The sequence below is a fragment of the Corylus avellana genome, chromosome 2, assembly GCF_965113065.1.
Source record: "Corylus avellana chromosome 2, dhCorAvel1.hap1.2, whole genome shotgun sequence".
Lineage (NCBI taxonomy): Eukaryota > Viridiplantae > Streptophyta > Magnoliopsida > Fagales > Betulaceae > Corylus > Corylus avellana.
In genome coordinates, this window is record NC_142491.1 from 28940996 (window position 1) to 28958899 (window position 17904).

The 17904-nt window shown below is 38.8% G+C and overlaps 2 protein-coding genes across 5 annotated transcripts; both read right to left on the bottom strand.

Annotated features, from left to right (window-relative positions):
- Positions 1 to 2315: 2315 nt before the first annotated feature.
- Positions 2316 to 9748, bottom strand: LOC132164354 (Pentatricopeptide repeat (PPR-like) superfamily protein). Of its 4 annotated transcripts, XR_009438371.2 has the most exons (5): positions 7854 to 9748; positions 6714 to 6817; positions 6022 to 6367; positions 3753 to 4083; positions 2316 to 2369 (listed from the first exon to the last, which is right to left on the bottom strand). XR_009438371.2 is itself a non-coding variant. In XM_059574865.2 (2 exons), exons 1-2 carry the CDS (start codon positions 9706 to 9708, stop codon positions 6357 to 6359), a joined length of 1866 nt encoding a protein of 621 aa, XP_059430848.1. In that variant the 5' UTR covers positions 9709 to 9748; the 3' UTR covers positions 5902 to 6356. The 4 variants fall into 4 exon arrangements, 1 of the variants encoding a protein (XP_059430848.1); XR_015911484.1 differs by lacking the exon at positions 2316 to 2369 and having other exon boundaries at positions 3570 to 4083; XR_009438370.2 differs by lacking the exons at positions 2316 to 2369; positions 3753 to 4083 and having other exon boundaries at positions 5902 to 6367.
- Positions 9749 to 14860: 5112 nt separating this feature from the next.
- On the bottom strand, positions 14861 to 16099 carry LOC148587580 (uncharacterized). The gene is made up of 2 exons (XM_088512704.1): positions 15723 to 16099; positions 14861 to 15314 (listed from the first exon to the last, which is right to left on the bottom strand). The coding sequence occupies exons 1-2, from the start codon at positions 16097 to 16099 to the stop codon at positions 14861 to 14863; spliced, it is 831 nt and encodes a 276-aa protein (XP_088368830.1).
- Between the last annotated feature and the right edge of the window lie 1805 nt (positions 16100 to 17904).

Consider the following 17904-nt stretch of genomic DNA (forward strand, 5'->3'; position numbering starts at 1 on the left):
AGGCTAGCAACACCAAATCACTTAATAGTTATAAGTTAATAGGCTTAATTGTCTAATCAAATTACAAAAAAAAAAAAAAAAACTACATCATCATTACAAATTTACAAATACAAATTGGGTTCCCATTTTTGACATTTGTTGTCCACTCTTGAATAGTTGAATGATCCACAAATATGCTCATTTTAACATGCTCCAGATATACTTAAAATGTCACAGGAATTAGAACTATCCAATGTCAGAATATCCTCTTCTTTGTTATTCACCTTCATTGATGCGAACCTCAATCGACTTGCTTTGAGACCCAACAAACAATATTGGAATACGGACCCAAGAAAGCTAAAATGCAGATTTTTATAGAAAACCTTGACCCAACGTTTACAAATGAAACGCGAACCAAAGGTATAATGAAACAACCCTTGACCCAACGTTTATAAATGAAACGCGAACCAAAGGTATAAAGAAAGAACCATCGACCCAACGTTTATAAATGAAACGCGAACCGAAGGTATATAAATTTGAACGCCACAAGGAATAATCCTTGATAAGTTCACAAGTTCTTTACAGAACCAAAAGAAGGCGCAAGCCTCACATTTTTTCTAATTTTCATTCATGATCCTCTCATTACAATGAGTGCATGCTATTTATAGAGCATGGCTGAAAATAAGAGTACCTGCCTAGTATGGAAAGGAAATTAAATTGGTTTACAACATTGGAAACTAAATAAAGTAAAAAAGGGCTAACTAATAAAAGCCTAAAATTAAGGTTGATTTAAGTCAATCAACCAATTAATTGGCATGTAATTTGGCAAGTGAATCATCCAATTAATTGGTATATAATTTGATAGTCAATCAGCCATAATCAACCATTAATCCATGCCATTGCTAAGGAAATTTTGTGCAATCTGCTCCATGAATAGCTTGGATCAAATTTATTATGCCTTCATCTCCCTTTGGGCCAAGCTTGGAATGCCCCATTTTAGAATCAGCCCAAATCTCTTGAATCAGCCCATTAAGTGCTTCTTTGATTTCTTGCATCTTGCTCTATTAATAGGCCCAACTGGAACATCCAATGGATTCTTTAATGATGCTTGTTGATTCTCATCATTCATTAAAGCTTGTTCTATATCAAAAGATAAGAGAAATTAATGTCATTAAAGTAAGATAAAAAAAATACAAGTAAATGAAAAAAAAAAAATTAAATATGCAAATAACTAATATTAACTTACTCTCCATATAACCAATCTCTAGTGCAAACTAATGTCTCAACAATATCAGGTTTGAGTAAACTCTTATACTGATCAATCACACGTCCACCAATACTAAAAGTGGATTCTGAAGCAACAGTAGAAATAGGAATACTCAAAATATCACGAGCCATGGCAACTACTTTAGGATAACGAAATTCATTTCCTTTCCAAAATGAAAGGATGTCAAACGTCGCATTCTTATCCACATACTTGGGTACATCTAATGATGAGAATCAACAAGCATCATTAAAGAATCCATTGGATGTTCCAGTTGGGCCTATTAATAGAGCAAGATGCAAGAAATCAAAGAAGCACTTAATGGGCTGATTCAAGAGATTTGGGCTGATTCTAAAATGGGGCATTCCAAGCTTGGCCCAAAGGGAGATGAAGGCATAATAAATTTGATCCAAGCTATTCATGGAGCAGATTGCACAAAATTTCCTTAGCAATGGCATGGATTAATGGTTGATTATGGCTGATTGACTATCAAATTATATACCAATTAATTGGATGATTCACTTGCCAAATTACATGCCAATTAATTGGTTGATTGACTTAAATCAACCTTAATTTTAGGCTTTTATTAGTTAGCCCTTTTTTACTTTATTTAGTTTCCAATGTTGTAAACCAATTTAATTTCCTTTCCATACTAGGCAGGTACTCTTATTTTCAGCCATGCTCTATAAATAGCATGCACTCATTGTAATGAGAGGATCATGAATGAAAATTAGAAAAAATGTAAGGCTTGCGCCTTCTTTTGGTTCTGTAAAGAACTTGTGAACTTATCAAGGATTATTCCTTGTGGCGTTCAAATTTATATACCTTCGGTTCGCGTTTCATTTATAAACGTTGGGTCGATGGTTCTTTCTTTATACCTTTGGTTCGCGTTTCATTTATAAACGTTGGGTCAAGGGTTGTTTCATTATACCTTTGGTTCGCGTTTCATTTGTAAACGTTGGGTCAAGGTTTTCTATAAAAATCTGCATTTTAGCTTTCTTGGGTCCGTATTCCAATATTGTTTGTTGGGTCTCAAAGCAAGTCGATTGAGGTTCGCATCATCTAAATAAAGTTCTAATTGAGTCATTTGTGCATCAGAATCGACTCCATCAAATGCTAGAAATTCCTACATGAAAAGAGAAAATATAAACATAAAATTAGTAAGTGGTTATGAGTATATGTATAATATACTAAGTTAGTAAGTTACTAACAAGCTAAGAAACTTATGATATTATTCACATTTTCCCTATCTGAGTCTTCTTGTGGCCGAACAACTGTGGAGCTTGAAGTTGTAGGAGCACTATACTCCATAAAAAGTTTGGTTAACTTTTTATAAACATTCCCATACTCCTTAGAATCAACTCCATAAATCTTCGTATAGTAGTACTTTACAAGGCGAAGCTTGTAACGAGGATATAAGACAACTGCAATGGCCAACGCTACACTGAATTCTGACCAATATTTCTCAAATTTAGCAAATTTAGTGAGCATTTGATTTGCCATTAATCGCTTATATCCATCTTCACTCACAAGTTCTTGCTTCAAGTTCACATAAATCAATGCAACTACGGGAAAGTATAAATTGGCTGTGGGATATTTGGTACCAGAAAAGGCACATATAATACAATAAAAGCAACTTAAGAAACTACTGATATCAATCACCTTTTCCCATTCAAGTGAACTAGGACAAAACTTATAGTTTTTATTAGTCATCTCCAAATAAACAAAAGCACGCCTATAGTGAATAGCACTCTCAAGCATAAGATATGTCGAATTCTATCTGGTTGGCACATCTTGTCTTACCCCTTGTTCCTGTCCAATGACATTTGATTGACAGCCTGAAGAAAACTTTGTTTTCTCACTTCTGATCCTCTAAAATACTTAACACTATCTCGAATATTTTGGATAACATCAGTGATCTCTTTCAATCCATCTTGCATTATCAAATTAAAAATATGGGCACAACTACGCATATGAAACAACTCACCTTCACAAAGAAAGGCTTTCCTTATGTTTAATGTTTGTTTTAGTTAACACAAGTATCATTAGCAGAAGCATTATCGAATGTTATAAAGAAAACCTTTCTATCAATCCTCCACTCTTGTAGCAAAATATTTATCTTGTCAGCCAAAGATGCACCATTATGTGGTGGAGGCATAAATGAAAAGCTTAACACCCTTTTAGATAATACTCAATATTTGCTAACAAAATGTGCAATAAGGCAAATATACCCATCAGTTGTCAAAGAAGTCCACAAATCAGATGTAAAACTAATCCTCCCAAGACAAACATTTAACAAAGACTTAACCTTTTGTTTCTCCAACATATGCATCTTAACCAATTCAGTCTTAGCAGTATTTCTAGAGATTAATGGTACATTACTATGCAAGTATCTATGCATTTCTCTTACACCATCATATTCAACATATGAAAAAGGCAAGTCATGCTTAATAATAGTAGCAACCAACAATTCTTTATATCTTTTAGGACAAAATTTTGAGACACTTACTGACAGAGTTCCTTGACCTCTAGATAGGAGCAATTGCTGAATATCATGATCATTTTTCCCCCACAAACCTTCCTATACTTCTGTAGATTTCTAGTTCCATGTGAACTATTAGCTATATATTTATGATCACAAACTTGCATTTTGCCCATATCCTTGGGTCATTTGGATCTGTAGAAGAAAGTTCATCAAAATTGGTCCAAACTATTGAGGTCTTCTTACGCTTCTTCTTAACCCTTTTTTTCGTCATCGGATTCGTATAAATAGAAGGATATTCTATTGTATTTATTTCAACCACATCGTCATCGAATACAACCGAATCTTCATTAGTCACCTACACACATAATCGTTACTAAGTTAGTTAAAGATAAGTTCATGGCTTTAAGTAAGAATCAAACCAGATTTAGTAATGCTACCACAAAACTAGAATTAAGTAAGCATTAATTATTTGTCATTCATCAAACACATTGTTTGTTGTCATTAATTAAGTAAGCATTTCCGTTTGGTTGTTGACAGTTTAGAATAATAGCAAGTAGACCATTCATCAAATACATTGTAGGCATTTATTTATCAACAAAAACAGCAAATTTCAATTCTAACAAATATCCATTTCAAGAACAACAATCGGATTATATACATGTTTTTCTTAGAATCAGAGTCTAGAATAACAATTATAGATTTTTATTTATCAACAAACACAACAAATTTTCAATTCTAACAAATAGTCAAATGCTCATTTCAAGAACAGGGAGGGATATATACATGTTTTTCTTATAATCAGTCTATCAGAGTGGTTGATTCAATGATTCATGCATGCCAACACCCACACAGGCCACACCAACACACGGACACCATCTTATGTGCAAACAACAACCATTGCAATAACCGAACAGCCTACCAAGAAACTGCACAAAATCATAGCATGAGACTTGAGAGAGCAAGAGACTGAAGAGAGAGATACATATCAGATGCGACATCGGCAGAAGAGAGAGAGCGGCAGTGCGACGTAGGCGGCGCAGTAGAGAGAGGGGGAGAGCGGTAGCGATGTCGGCAGCGAGAGGAGAGCACAGAGAGAGAGAGAGAGTGGCAAGCGGGAGAGAGTGCGTCTATGAGAGGGAGAAACCGAGAAAGAGACTAAGAGAGGAAAATCAATGGAGAAAGAAGAGCGGCGGCGCAGTGTGAGGAGAGGGTGGAGTCTGGAGAGCTAGAGAGGAAAAAATCATAAACGTTTTTCCTTTAGGTTTAAAAAAAAAAGAAAAAAAAAGTAAATGTGTCTAGCAGGTCACCCATGGGTGACTCTTGACATGACCCGCCAGACACCCCATAAACGGATCGACCCATTTATGACCCAAACCCGTTTAAAGTAAACCCAAACCCGCTAATTTCTTGTCGTGTTTGTGTCAGGTTGTCGGGTCGTGTCGAAATTGCCAACCCTAGCTATACTTGGCTTTTATTGAATAATTTGATTGTACATAAGAGCTTCATTATATAGAAACTAAAGAGAGAGGAGCTCCTTGTATCTTAGCAATTTGGGACAAGAGGAAGAGGATGAGGCTTATATACAAGCCAATGACCAAAGTCTCTCCTCACTTGGGCAATGTGGGACAACCCACATACTATCTCTAACATTCCCTCTCAAACTCAAGTTGAAAACTTGTGAAATTTTGAGTTTGCTTCTTGATCGGTGACAGTGGAGACTGGAGGTGATGGCGCCAAAATTTGAAACATCGGCGGTTCTTGAACATCGGCAACATTTGGCCGGAATGGGCCAACTATAGGCCTTACATGAAAGACAACTATGAGCTAAAATGGGCATGGGCTTAAAATAATACCACAAATGCTGGGCCTAGGTTTTAAACGATACCACAAAGGCCAAAATACATGAGGCTAACTATGAGCCAAATAGAAAAGCCAATTATGGGCTAAAATTGGCATGGGTTTGAAACAATACCACAAATGCCAAATTACAATAATGGGCCAACAGAGGGCCAAGAGAAATAAACTAGGCCAATCAAAGGGCCAAAATAATATGGGTAACTCGAGCTTCTTTTGGTGGGCAACTTGAGCCTCTTTTGTGGGCATCTTTGGCCTCTTTTGATTTTTTTTTTTTTTTTTTTTTTTGAGATAAGACTCTAATCTCAGATTAGATACGCTGGGATAAGGATACCATAACCAAACAGAACCAAAATTGGAATTTAAACTAGAATATCTTATTCCTAACTTAGAATAAGAATATATAAATACTAAAACAAGGGTAAATAAAATCTCTAACCAAACATTTTGTCTTCTCAAAATCACAAAACAAATCCGTGGGATGAAGTCTGCAGCAGCACTGGGCAATTTCCGTGGCTGAACCGGCAGGATGGGATGGTGCTGGATCTGACCTGTGAATGGTTGCGACGAGTCAAGGATGAACGGAGGAACGACGCCGGCTGGCTGGCACGGCGGCCTGCTTGGCTGGCAGTGGATTCTTGCGGCGGCGCATCTAGGACGCGGTATGCGATGGCGAAGGTGGGGCGCCGCTGGTCTTAGCCGGCCAGTGGTTGGGCAGCTGAGAAAGGTGCCGGAGGAGGAGGATCGGGTCATGTCTTCTTCGGCATTTTTTTTTTACCAACAATCTACGACAACGAAAATGAAAAACAAAACAAATATTATTGTCTCTCATATGGCTTTGCCGTATGATATTATGGGATGATCATAGCAAAATCATTAGAAAAATAAAGGAAGAGTGAGGAAGAAGCACAAGCCTTTCGAAAGAAGTAAGAGGAATGATGTTCTCTGTGACTTGCTCACACGAGTGAGCAGTGAGTAGGGAAGGTGCTCGACGAAATGACTCAGATAGATATGAGCAATGAGATGGATAACAATAACAGATCTGATCTAAAAGATGCAAAAGAAAATAACACAAATGCTATAGATTCCAAAAATTGATGCATTGGGAGAAAGGACTCAGAAGAAAATTACCCAGATAGCCTTGATCCTATCTGGGCTCTCAACGTTGCCTTTTCTTCTCTTACTGTCTGGGATAATAGTGAGGAAATTGGTCTACCTTCGGCCATGAGTTTCAACTAGGTGGAGCTCAAAAGGAGAAAGACAAGAGAAAGGGCAAAATAGCAAATAGCAAATGTCAAATAAAAAATTACAGGGAAATGAAAACAAAAGAAGTAAGAAATTACAACAGATTAAAAAATAATAAATAAACCAAATCTAATAATTGGCATTAGTTTATTAACTCTGATACCATAAAAGAATGTGAAAAATAATATAAAGCAGAAATATAAATAAGAAAGACAAAATTAAGGTGATTCGATAATATGTCTATATCTATACACTAAAGCCCTAGCCACATTTGGCTTTTATTGAATAATTTGATTATATATAAGCTTCATTATATAGAAATTAAAGGAAGAAGAGCTCTTTGTATCTTAGCAATGTGAGACACATTTGGCTTTTATTGAATAATTTGATTATATATAAGCTTCATTATATAGAAATTAAAGGAAGAAGAGCTCCTTGTATCTTTGCAATGTGAGACAAGAGGATGAGACTTTTATACAAGCCAATGGACAAAGACTCTTCTCACTTAGACAATGTGGGACAACCCACATATTATCTCTAACATTTACTCGGTAAATAGGTTGGAGGAGGTAGAGCCATTGCAGAAATTAATAGTGACAATAAATTCATTTTGACTTTAATTTTACGATGGATATTTTACAGAGGCGTCAAATGAAACTATAAAAGTCAAGAAGGTTCATGATTAATCAAAATAAATATTATAATGCAATTACAATTTTCTAGTAGAATAAGTAATTACATAATCATTCTTACATAAAAAAAAAAAAAAAAAAGGTAATTACCAAACTGGTGCACCCTAATGTATTTTAAGACATATATATATATATATATATATATATATATATATATGTGTGTGTGTGTGTGTGTGTGTGTGTGTGTGTGTACAGAATTTGTCACGAAGAACTCACAAAACAGGGGCAGTCTGATCATCTGTAAAACAACCTGGTTTCGAAGCAATTCATGTGGCTGTTTCCGAGGTCAAAAATTGAAAATTTCATACAAGAAGAAAATGGTTTATTTATTTACGTGAAGAATTCAAGTAGGTGGTGGCAAAGGACTCCTGCAACCACTGGGCTTGGCCTTGCAAACCAGCATCGCTCAAGGCATCCAAAGCCGAATGATAAAGCCTCCCATCTAATCGAGTTCCTTCAGATTTCATATCCCGTAAAAGCTTCACCAACTCATCAATCCGACTACTCCGGGAGAAAACTCCGACCATTATTCCGGCCATGGCCCTATCAATCACACCCCCATTGATCCTAAACTCATTGTAGTATCTCATACAAATTTCCAGCTCCCCTGCCTTACTATAAGCACTAATAACACTAGTGTAGCTAACCTTATCTGGTCCAACCTTTCTTCTCTTCATTTCCTTCCACAACTTCTCAACCTGCCTCAAATTCTTGGCCCTCCCATGCATTTCCATCAAGGAGTTGTAAATCCATACATTTGGTTGACACCCTTTTTCTTTCATCTTCGCCAGCACCCTCATTGCATCTCTAAGCCTCCCTGTTTTCCCATACATTACAATTATGCTAGAATACGCCACCACACATCTGTCAAACCCCTTTTGTTGCATCTCTGAGAACACCATCTCGGCCTTCCAATGAAGGCCCAGATTGCTGTAGGCGTTTATAATGGATGAGTAGGTTACCTGCCCTGCTTCACATCCCTGCAATATTAGCTCTTCATAGACATTGACAGAAGCCAGAAACCCCCTTTTCTTTGAGAAGCCATTGACAATTGCACAGAATATGCAATCAGAAATCCTGAGTCCTGAATCTTTCATTGCTTTAACAATCTCAAGAGTCTTCTCCAGTGGCCCTTCTTCCACATACATCAACACAAGTTTTAAGTACACCCCGGGATCTCTCACCATCTTTTTGCTTTTTGCTTCTTCGTACATCTCTTCTGCAACCTTTACTTCTCGCATGCCCGCAAAACAACATATCAAAGCAGAGTAAAGGGAAGAATCCTTGGAGATCCCTTTCTCTGTCATTTCCCTCATGTAATCAAGAGCTTCAAAAGCTCTTCCTGATTTGGCGAGTGACTCACAAAGAATCCCATAAATCCGAGTGCAAAAGGGTGATGAATAAAAATCTAGTTCATCCCTATTTTGAAGCTCATTGAACAGTTGAATCAATTTCTGAGAATCACCCAATTTGCCACAAGCTTCCATGATATGGCAATAACATTCAGAATCCGGAAAAACTCCGGCAGATTTCATTTTCCTAAATGCTACTATCGTGCTCCTATACATATGAAGCTTGTTATAGCCTCTCATTGCAGATCCAAAGGTCAACACAGTGCTGACTTCCCTATTAGATTTAAAATCTTCAAGAAAAGTCTCAACAATTTTGAATTTTCTTGCTCTAATGCAACTGCTAACCAATCTAGAACAAGTGGAGGCATCTGGGAACACATGATAATTCTTAAAATCCTTGAAAAGAAGTAAAATCGCATGCCATTTCTTTGAGCTTGACAAATACCTGATTACTTGCTTTAACGTCGATTTGTCGGGTCTAAATTCAGGCCGTTGTTTCAGTTTTTCATAGTAATCGAAAGCGAGTTCCTGGGTTTTGGGATCTCCAAATAACCGACGTAAAAGATCATTTAGATTGTCAGAATCTGGTACGGTGCATTGCTCGGAATCTGGAAAGTCTACGTTCAACTCGACGACGGGTAGGCTGCCGGAAGCCTCTTCTAATATGGGCGACGGGGAGCAGCCGAAGGAGTTGACCCGAAAATTTTGGAATTTTGAGCATGACACTGAGAGAATGGAGAGGATTTTGCATGCCGGGATGAGTGTTGATCCGTGGGAATTTGATCTGCAAGAGTTGATGCAAGCTAGAGGCCAGTCTGAGCAACTGGAAATGGCCATGTTGCGGATAAGGTTTGAGGGAGTGGGGGAGGAGATTACTATTGTGTCGCTTTATATATGATAATTAATATATATATATATATATATACACCTTATTATCTTATATCCCCCCACAACATTTTTTTGCGATGCACGGAATTGTGTCTGCCACTACAAAACTGACGCGTGGAACATTTTTGGATGAAAACATCCTAAAGCCCTGGAGTTTGCCACGTGAGTTTCATTTTTGCGTCGGTTATTGCTTGGATGAGAGAGATTATTGTTGGGGCCCACTGACAAAGATTTCCCTTAGGTTGAATTCAATTGGAGAAACTTATTTTAATTAATTCAGGTAATAAAATTGTAATGATAAAATTATCTTCGTTTTTTTTTTCTTTTTTTTTTTTTATAGTAATGATAAAATTGGATGATTTTATTTTTTATTTTTTTAAAAAGTGTTTTTTTGCATGCTATTTGAAAAAAAATGTGTGCTTCTCATATACTAAAATGATACATAATAATTTTATAAATTAAATGAGAAGAAGTTCATTTAATTTAATTTGGAGTAAAACTTTATCCCATCTAAAATTATTTGTAAAATTACAAACGGAACCTATATATTGAAGTTGGAAGGTAATTTAGGAAGAAGAAAAAAAACAATATTGAATAAGAATAAGAACAAGCCTTAGTCGTCCGAGAATGACTCTAAAAATACATAAATCTTATTAAAATTCAAAGTACTAAACTAAGAACATGTTTGAGATTACCTTAATGACTTTAAAAAATACTTTTAGTGCATAAAAAACTATGCCAAACAAAAATTGTAATATGTTTGGTAGAAAAATAAAAATCTAGTTTTTTTTAATAACGTTTTTGTTCTTGCAAAAATGCACTTTTATTTTTAAGCTTTTTCAACATGTTCTTCATCCACAAGTTGAACTTAATAGATATGAAAAACCAAATTTTGCCAAAAACTACAAAACACTAATTATTGCATAAAAAAATAATGTGAATCAAAAGAAGGATTATGCTAAAATATATATTGTTGAAGCAGTTTCCGGTATGGTGAACTTAAGGGAATTTAAGTCTTCGTGCTATGCCATTCGTTGTTCACCTTTTTGTAAACCTGCAAACTAAAGCACGCGTTAAGAGGATGCGCAGGGTGTTGGCCAGCGGTTCCTCCTCCGATGCTTAAGTCAGTATGTATATAAGCTTAGTATGCGTCTTCGTGGTCCCTCATACCTTCGAGGTGAGGCCTTTTGTAGCTGAGCATGCAGAGGTGGTTATGATGGCCGGGCGGAGGATTCGGGATTTGGGCATAACGACTAGAAGAGTTAATATTTGTGTCTCATTTCTTTATGATCGGTAAGAGGCCGTTATATATGTTGACAGGATTCCAATGATGGCATGTATCTGTGAGGTGTCTTTAAGAGTAGGATCGTAAATGTCCCGGTGATCTTGCTTTGTGTGAGCTATCTATGTAGCCGAGCCTTGTCCCTAATATGATAGATGCATCTGGATGTTAAGTGCAGGAGGTTCATTACGGCCCTGTACCTGGACCTTGGCCGTCCGAGAGTGTAGAGGACGACGTCGTATCCATTGCTTTGTGCTGGGTGCGTTTGATAAGCCCATTTGGACGCACCGGGCTTTCTTGGGCCCACAGGCCTTTGACCCGTGGGCTTGGGTGATGGGTTTATATATATATGGCAATAAAATCTCTACTTAGGCTCCATTTGTTTTGATGTAAAATGATTTTTTACAAAAAAATTTCCATATTTTTTAGTGTTTGGCATGACAAAAATTCGTAGTCAAATCGAAAACATTTTCAATTGATCGGGAAAACCTTGTTCCATTTTGTAATTCATTCTCTATTTTCACCAAAGGTTGCTAGAAATAGATGTTTGCCATTAGATTTCACCAGTTGCGCCGACCACCACTTTCAACAGTCGTCGGAATTTTTCAATGAACTTCGTCAGTCGGTCACCACTTTCAACAGTCGCTGGAATTTTGTAACGGGTGTTTTCTTGAGGTTGCCGAAAGTCGCCAGCTATTTGTAGCCACGGTTAAAAGTTATAAAAATATTTTTAGCTGAAATTATTTTCTAACAGAAATGTTTTGTATCAAAACAAAGGGAAATGTACATTTCTTAAAATGCAAGCATTAAAGCTGAAAAATTTATAAAACATTTGGTGCATGCACCTGAATTGGATGCGATCAGGCGCGGGTAACGTAGAGCAGACCATTGAGCTTCTCCCGCTCTAGAGGGAACGCTGACCGTCACAAGCTTTCCCACTTTTCCGTGTTAAGCGAGATGATAAAATGACCTTCGATCTCCGGCCAAAAAGAAGATTGTAGAAGAAGAAGAAGAAGAAGAAGAAGAAGTTGACCCCCGGAGATCGAAAATATAAGTAATTAAGCCAATCCAAAGGTTGCAGTTGGAGGAATACTGGATGGCCGTTGGTTTTTAAGGTATGTTAAAATGCTTAATTAACAGACCATTGATGTTGAACAAATTCAACTCAGTTTATCCAGTGTGTTGCAATAATTTTTAATTTTTTTAATATATAAATGGTGTTTTTATTTAAAGAAATGTTAGGCATCCTCTTGCTGATTAATATTATTCTTTAAAAAATAAATAAGAGAAATATAAATCACTTTATTTTTTACTTTTCTAAAAAATGATATCTCTTTAAGATAAAAAAATAAAATAAAAAATAAAAAAACCCAACACTCCTCCCCCCTCTATGATTTTCGTTTGCTGTTTGAGAGCTTTCGTGCATTGTCAACTCATAATTGAAAAGCTGTCAAGACTAGTCACATCTTTTTCTTTTTTTCTTTATTTTCTAGTTCATTGAGTAAGAAAAATGGATCCGAATCCCTCCCATTAGTAAGAATATGAGATCCTCATATTTCTAATTTTAACTCTTAAATGAATTTAAGGGTCCAAACTATCTCAATATCAAAATCCAAAAATAAACACAACCATACTAAATTATATATCAAATTTGAATTAAAAAATTAATTAATTAATTATTTTTAAACAAAATGAAAAAGAAAAAAAAAATCAGACGGGCGGCGCACGGCCACCCCTAGGCCATGGGGTGGCTGCGTGGCCACTCTCGGCAAATCGGGGGTGGCCACGTGGCCACTCCCATGCCACCCTCGATTTCATGGGAGTGGCCGCGCGGCCACCCTCATGGCCTAAAGGTGGTCGTGCGCCACCCCCAGATGGGTAGAGCCGCCCCTTTTAATCAATTTGTTTTAAAAAAATTAATTAATTAATTTTTTTAATTCAAATTTGATATATAATCTAGTGTGGTTGTGTTTAGTGTTGGGTTTTGATATTGGGATATTTTGAACCCTTAGATTCATCATAGGGCTGATATTAGGAATATGAGCATCTCATATTTCTTATTAATGAGAGGGGATCCGGATCCAAGAAAAATAGCTTACTCTTATTAATAAAATAGTTTAAACCTTCTACTCTGCTAAATAATTTAGGGGTGTTCAAGCGGTTGCGATTATTGGTTAAAACTGCTAATCGCAACCGTCTAAAGTGGTTATTGTATATAATATAATTTTTAATATATATTTATATTATTATATATAAGGGTAGGCGGTTAGCGGTTATTAACCACTTTTTTCTATTCCTAAAATTGCTAACAGTCCCGTCCTAGGTGGTTAACAGTTTTTATAACCGCTTACAAAATTGATTATGCGATTACGAGACGGTTATATCCGCTCTGTTTATACATTGTTGAAGCAGTTTCTAGCACGGTGAATCAAAGGGGGCCCAAGTCTTCTAGCTACGCCTCTTGTGGTTCGCGTTTCTGTGAGTCTTTTAGTAAATCTATAAAACCAAAGCACACGTTAAGCGGATACGCCAGGTGTTGGCCGGCGGTTCCTCCTCTAATGCTTAAGTTAGTATGTATATTAGCTTAGTATGCAAATTCGTTGTCCTTCATACCTTCAGAGTAAGGCCTTTTATAGTTGAGCATGCAGAGGCAGTTATGATGGCTAGGCGGAGGATCCGGGATTTGGTCGTAACAGCAGGAAGGGTTAATGCTTGTGTTCCCTCTCTTTATGACCGGTAGGAGGCCGTTACATACGTTGATCCGATGATTGCCTGTACCTGCGAGACGGCTTTAAGAGCAAGATTGTAATCGTCCCAGTGATCCTACTAGGTGCGGGCTATTTGTGTATCCGGACGTCAAGTGCGAGAGGTTCACAGTGATCCCATGCCTGGATTCTGGCTGTCCGAGAGCGTATGGGACAACGTCGTATCCATTGCTTTGCATTGGGCGCATTTGGTGAGCCCATTTGGATGTACCGAGCTTTCTTGAGCTCATGGGCCCTTGACCCGCGGGCTTGGGATGACCCATGGGCTCGGGCGATGGGTTTATGTGTAACAATTACCCCCCGAATTCCTTCTACTGAGACGTTGGAAGGAGAGAATTCAAACTCTTGATCTTCTGGTGATGCAAAGTCTTAAATGAAATGGTTACCTTTGACTCCTTTGCTGTGCTTTGTCTTTTGGCTTTGTTTGTTTGTTTTGTCGTGCTTGAAAATATCATATTTTGATGAATCCTCGATCTTCCTAGTTAAGGGCCTAGTTGGGTTTTGTCAAGGGTTTACCCCTCCTGGTTCCCGAGGTGGGGATTTTTTTTGCTGAGGGTTTACTCCCTAGTTTCCGAAGTGGGAGATTTTTTTTGCTGAGGGTTTACTCCCTAGTTCCCGAGATGGGAGATTTTTTTGCTGAGGATTTACTCCGTAATTCCCGAGATGGGAGCTTTTTTTTCGTTAAGGGTTTTCTCCCTTGTTCCGAGGCAAGGAGATTTTTCTTTTCGTCAAGGGTTTTCTCCCTTGTTTCGAGGTGAGGAGATTTTTTTTTGTTAAGGATTTTCTCCCTTGTTTCGAGCTTCCTGCAAGACAAGGAATTTGTCACTGGGCCCAATGGTCGTTTTGACCAAGGGTTTTCCGACACTCAAATGAGTCGCCATAAATCGATCTTTATAAATAATCAAGAATTACAAGAAATGAATGCAATGGAAAATTACTGATAATATTTTTTTAGGTGCTCGGCATTTTAGTGTCTTGGCAGTGGCTTTCCTTCTGCATCTTATAGGTAATAGGCTCCTTGTCTATGGCTTCGAATAACTTTGTATGGTCCCTCCTATGTTGGTCCGAGCTTCCCTGCCGCTGGATCCCAGGTGGCTATGCTGACCTTCTGGAGGACCCAGTCCCCAATCTTGAACTGCCTCGGCTTGACCTTTTTGTTGAAATATCTGGCTGTTCTTTGTTGATAGGCTGCCATTATCGCCTGAGCATCGTCCCTCTTTTCCTGGAGCAAATCCAAGCTGAGCTTTATTCCTTCTTCGTTTATCTCAGGGTTGTAATGCTTTACTCGGAAACTGATCGAGCCGATTTCCACTGGGATGACTGCCTCAGATCCGAATGCCAAGGAAAAAGGAGTTTCTCCCGTTGGTGTTCGGATGGTTGTTCTATATGACCATAGCACTTCTGGAAGAATCTCTACCCACACTCCTTTCTTGTCTTCGACTTTCTTCTTCAGAGTTTTCATCAGAGTCTTATTTGTTTCTTCTACGTGGTCGTTGGCCTGAGGATGTCTAGGAGATGAGAAATAATTTCTGATATGGAGCTCGGCACACCAACTTTGGAAAGGTTTTCAATCGAATTGTTTTCCATTATCGGTTACAAAAGCATGCGAGATACCATACCGACATATGATCACTTTCCTGAGGAAATTCCTTATATTTCCAGTGGTTATAGTAGCCAATGCTTCTGCCTTTGCCTACTTGGTGAAATAATCAACAGCAACCACGACAGACCGACACCCTCCTTTTCCCATTGGAAGTGGGCCCATTAAATCGACCCCCCATTGTGCGAAGGGCCACAAGGTTGAAACTAGGCTTAATTCTTAGGGTGGATTGGCCAGCATTCTGTCAAAGCGTTGGCATTTGTCGCAATACTTTATCATTTCATGGGAATCTCGATTCATTCTCGGCCAATAATACCCTGCTCGGATGGCTTTATGGGCTAGCATTCTCCCTCCCGAGTGGCTACCGCACACCCTCTTATGAATTTCTCTGAGCACGTATGTGGCCTCATCTTTGGATAGGCATTTGAGCAGAGGGAGGGTGTAACCCCTTCGATACAGAACACCATCAACTAGCGTGTACCGTGCTGCTTGGATGCAGATCTTCCGTGCTAGTTTGTTATCGGATGGCAGCTTGCACTCCTTGAGAAACTGTAGGATGTCACGCCCCCAATTTGGACACTGCTCTTTCTCCTCAATGCACGCCACTTGATTTGTTTGGCTAATTGAAGGTTCGGCTAGTTTTTGGACTGGGCAATCGACCGTTATGATTTCTTCCTCGGCTGCGGAGCCCATAGAGCTAGGGCGTCTGCTTGCGAGTTTTCTTCTCTAGGAACCTTTGTAAAGATTATCTTGTTGAAAGATTCCATGATCTCCTTCATCTTTGCCAAATATTTCTTCATTTTGCTTCCCCGAGCCTCATATTTGTTCCGAACGTGTCCGACCACTACCTAGGATTCGCTTCTAACCTCCAAGTTTTTGACCCCCATTTCTCTTGCCATGTTCATACCGAGGATCATGGCCTCATCTTCAGCCTCGTTGTTGGTGGTGCTAAACTTTAGCTGTACAACTGCTTCACATTTTTCACTGTCGGGTCCTTCGAGCACCACTCCGATCCTGCTGCATTTTCGAGTTGAGGACCCGTCTATAGATGCTACTCATGTCTCTCCCGGATTGGCTCCTTCTTCCTCGGAGACGTCATAAAATTAGGCCAAGAAATCGGCTAACGATTGCCCTTTCAAGGATGTTCTCGGATTTCTATGTCTAATTCTCCAAGTTCTATGGCCCAATTGACTAATCTCCCTAATAAATCTGGCTTTTGTAGGATTTTTCGTAAGGAATACTCAATCAATACCTTGATTATGTGCGCCTGAAAATATGGCCTCAACCTCCAGGAGGATGTTACCAAAGCGAATGCTAACTTCTCGATCCACGGGTATCATTCTTCGGCACCGTGCAGGGCATTGTTGACGAAGTAGACAGGCTTTTGTACTCCTTGCTCTTCTCGGATTAAGGCCGAGCTTATAGCTGATGGAGATACCGCCAAATACAGGTATAAAGCTTCCCCTTCAACCGGTTGGCTAAGTAACAATAGGCTGACCAGGTATTCTTTCAATGCCTGGAAAGCTTTGTCGCACTCTGGACTCCAAGAGAAGGCTTTCTTTAGGATTTTGAAGAAGGGAAGACACTTGTCGGTCGAGCGAGAGATGAACCGATTCAATGCTGCTATTCTGCCTGTCAGCTGTTGAAGTTGCTTTGTGCTTTGAGGCGCTTGCATGTCTAGGATCGCCTTGATTTTCTCGGGGTTAGCTTTAATTCCCTTTCGGGAGATGATGAACTCGAGAAACTTGCCCGAAGCTACTCCGAATGCACACTTAGAGGGATTGAGCTTCATCCCATAGTGCCTTAGCATATCAAATGCCTCGGCTAGGTCCGCTACGTGATTGACAGCCCGTATACTTTTTACCAGCATATCGTCTACATATACCTCCATGTTTCATCCAATTTGCTTGCGAAACATTTTGTTGACCAACCGTTGGTATGTAGCTCTTGCATTTTTCAGTCTGAATGGCATGACTCGGTAGAATTATAGATCCGTGTTGGTCATGAAAGCCGTTTTTTCTTGGTCGGACTCAGGCATAGAAATCTGGTTGTATCCGGAGAATGCATCCATAAAGCTTAGCAGCTCATGTCCTGAAGTTGAGTCCACAAGCTGGTCGATTCAAGGCAAGAGATAGTTGTCTTTGGGGCACACTTTGTTGAGATCTGTGAAATCAACACACATCCTCCATTTCCCGCTTGACTTCTTCACCAGCACCACATTCGCCAACCAAGTGGTGTACTGGATTTCCTTGATGAATCCGGCTTCCTGTAATTTCTTGACTTCTTCAACGGCCACTCTACTTTTTTCAACTGAGTATCCCCTTTGCTTATGTTGTACTGGTTTGAAATTAGGGTCAGTGTTTAGCTTGTGCACCATGACTGAAGGTGCTATTCTGGGCATGTTGTCATGACTCCAGGTGAATACATCGCAGTTACTGTGGTGGAAGGACTCGAGCTCTTTCTTGGTGATTGGGTCTAGTTGGGACCCAATTTTGATA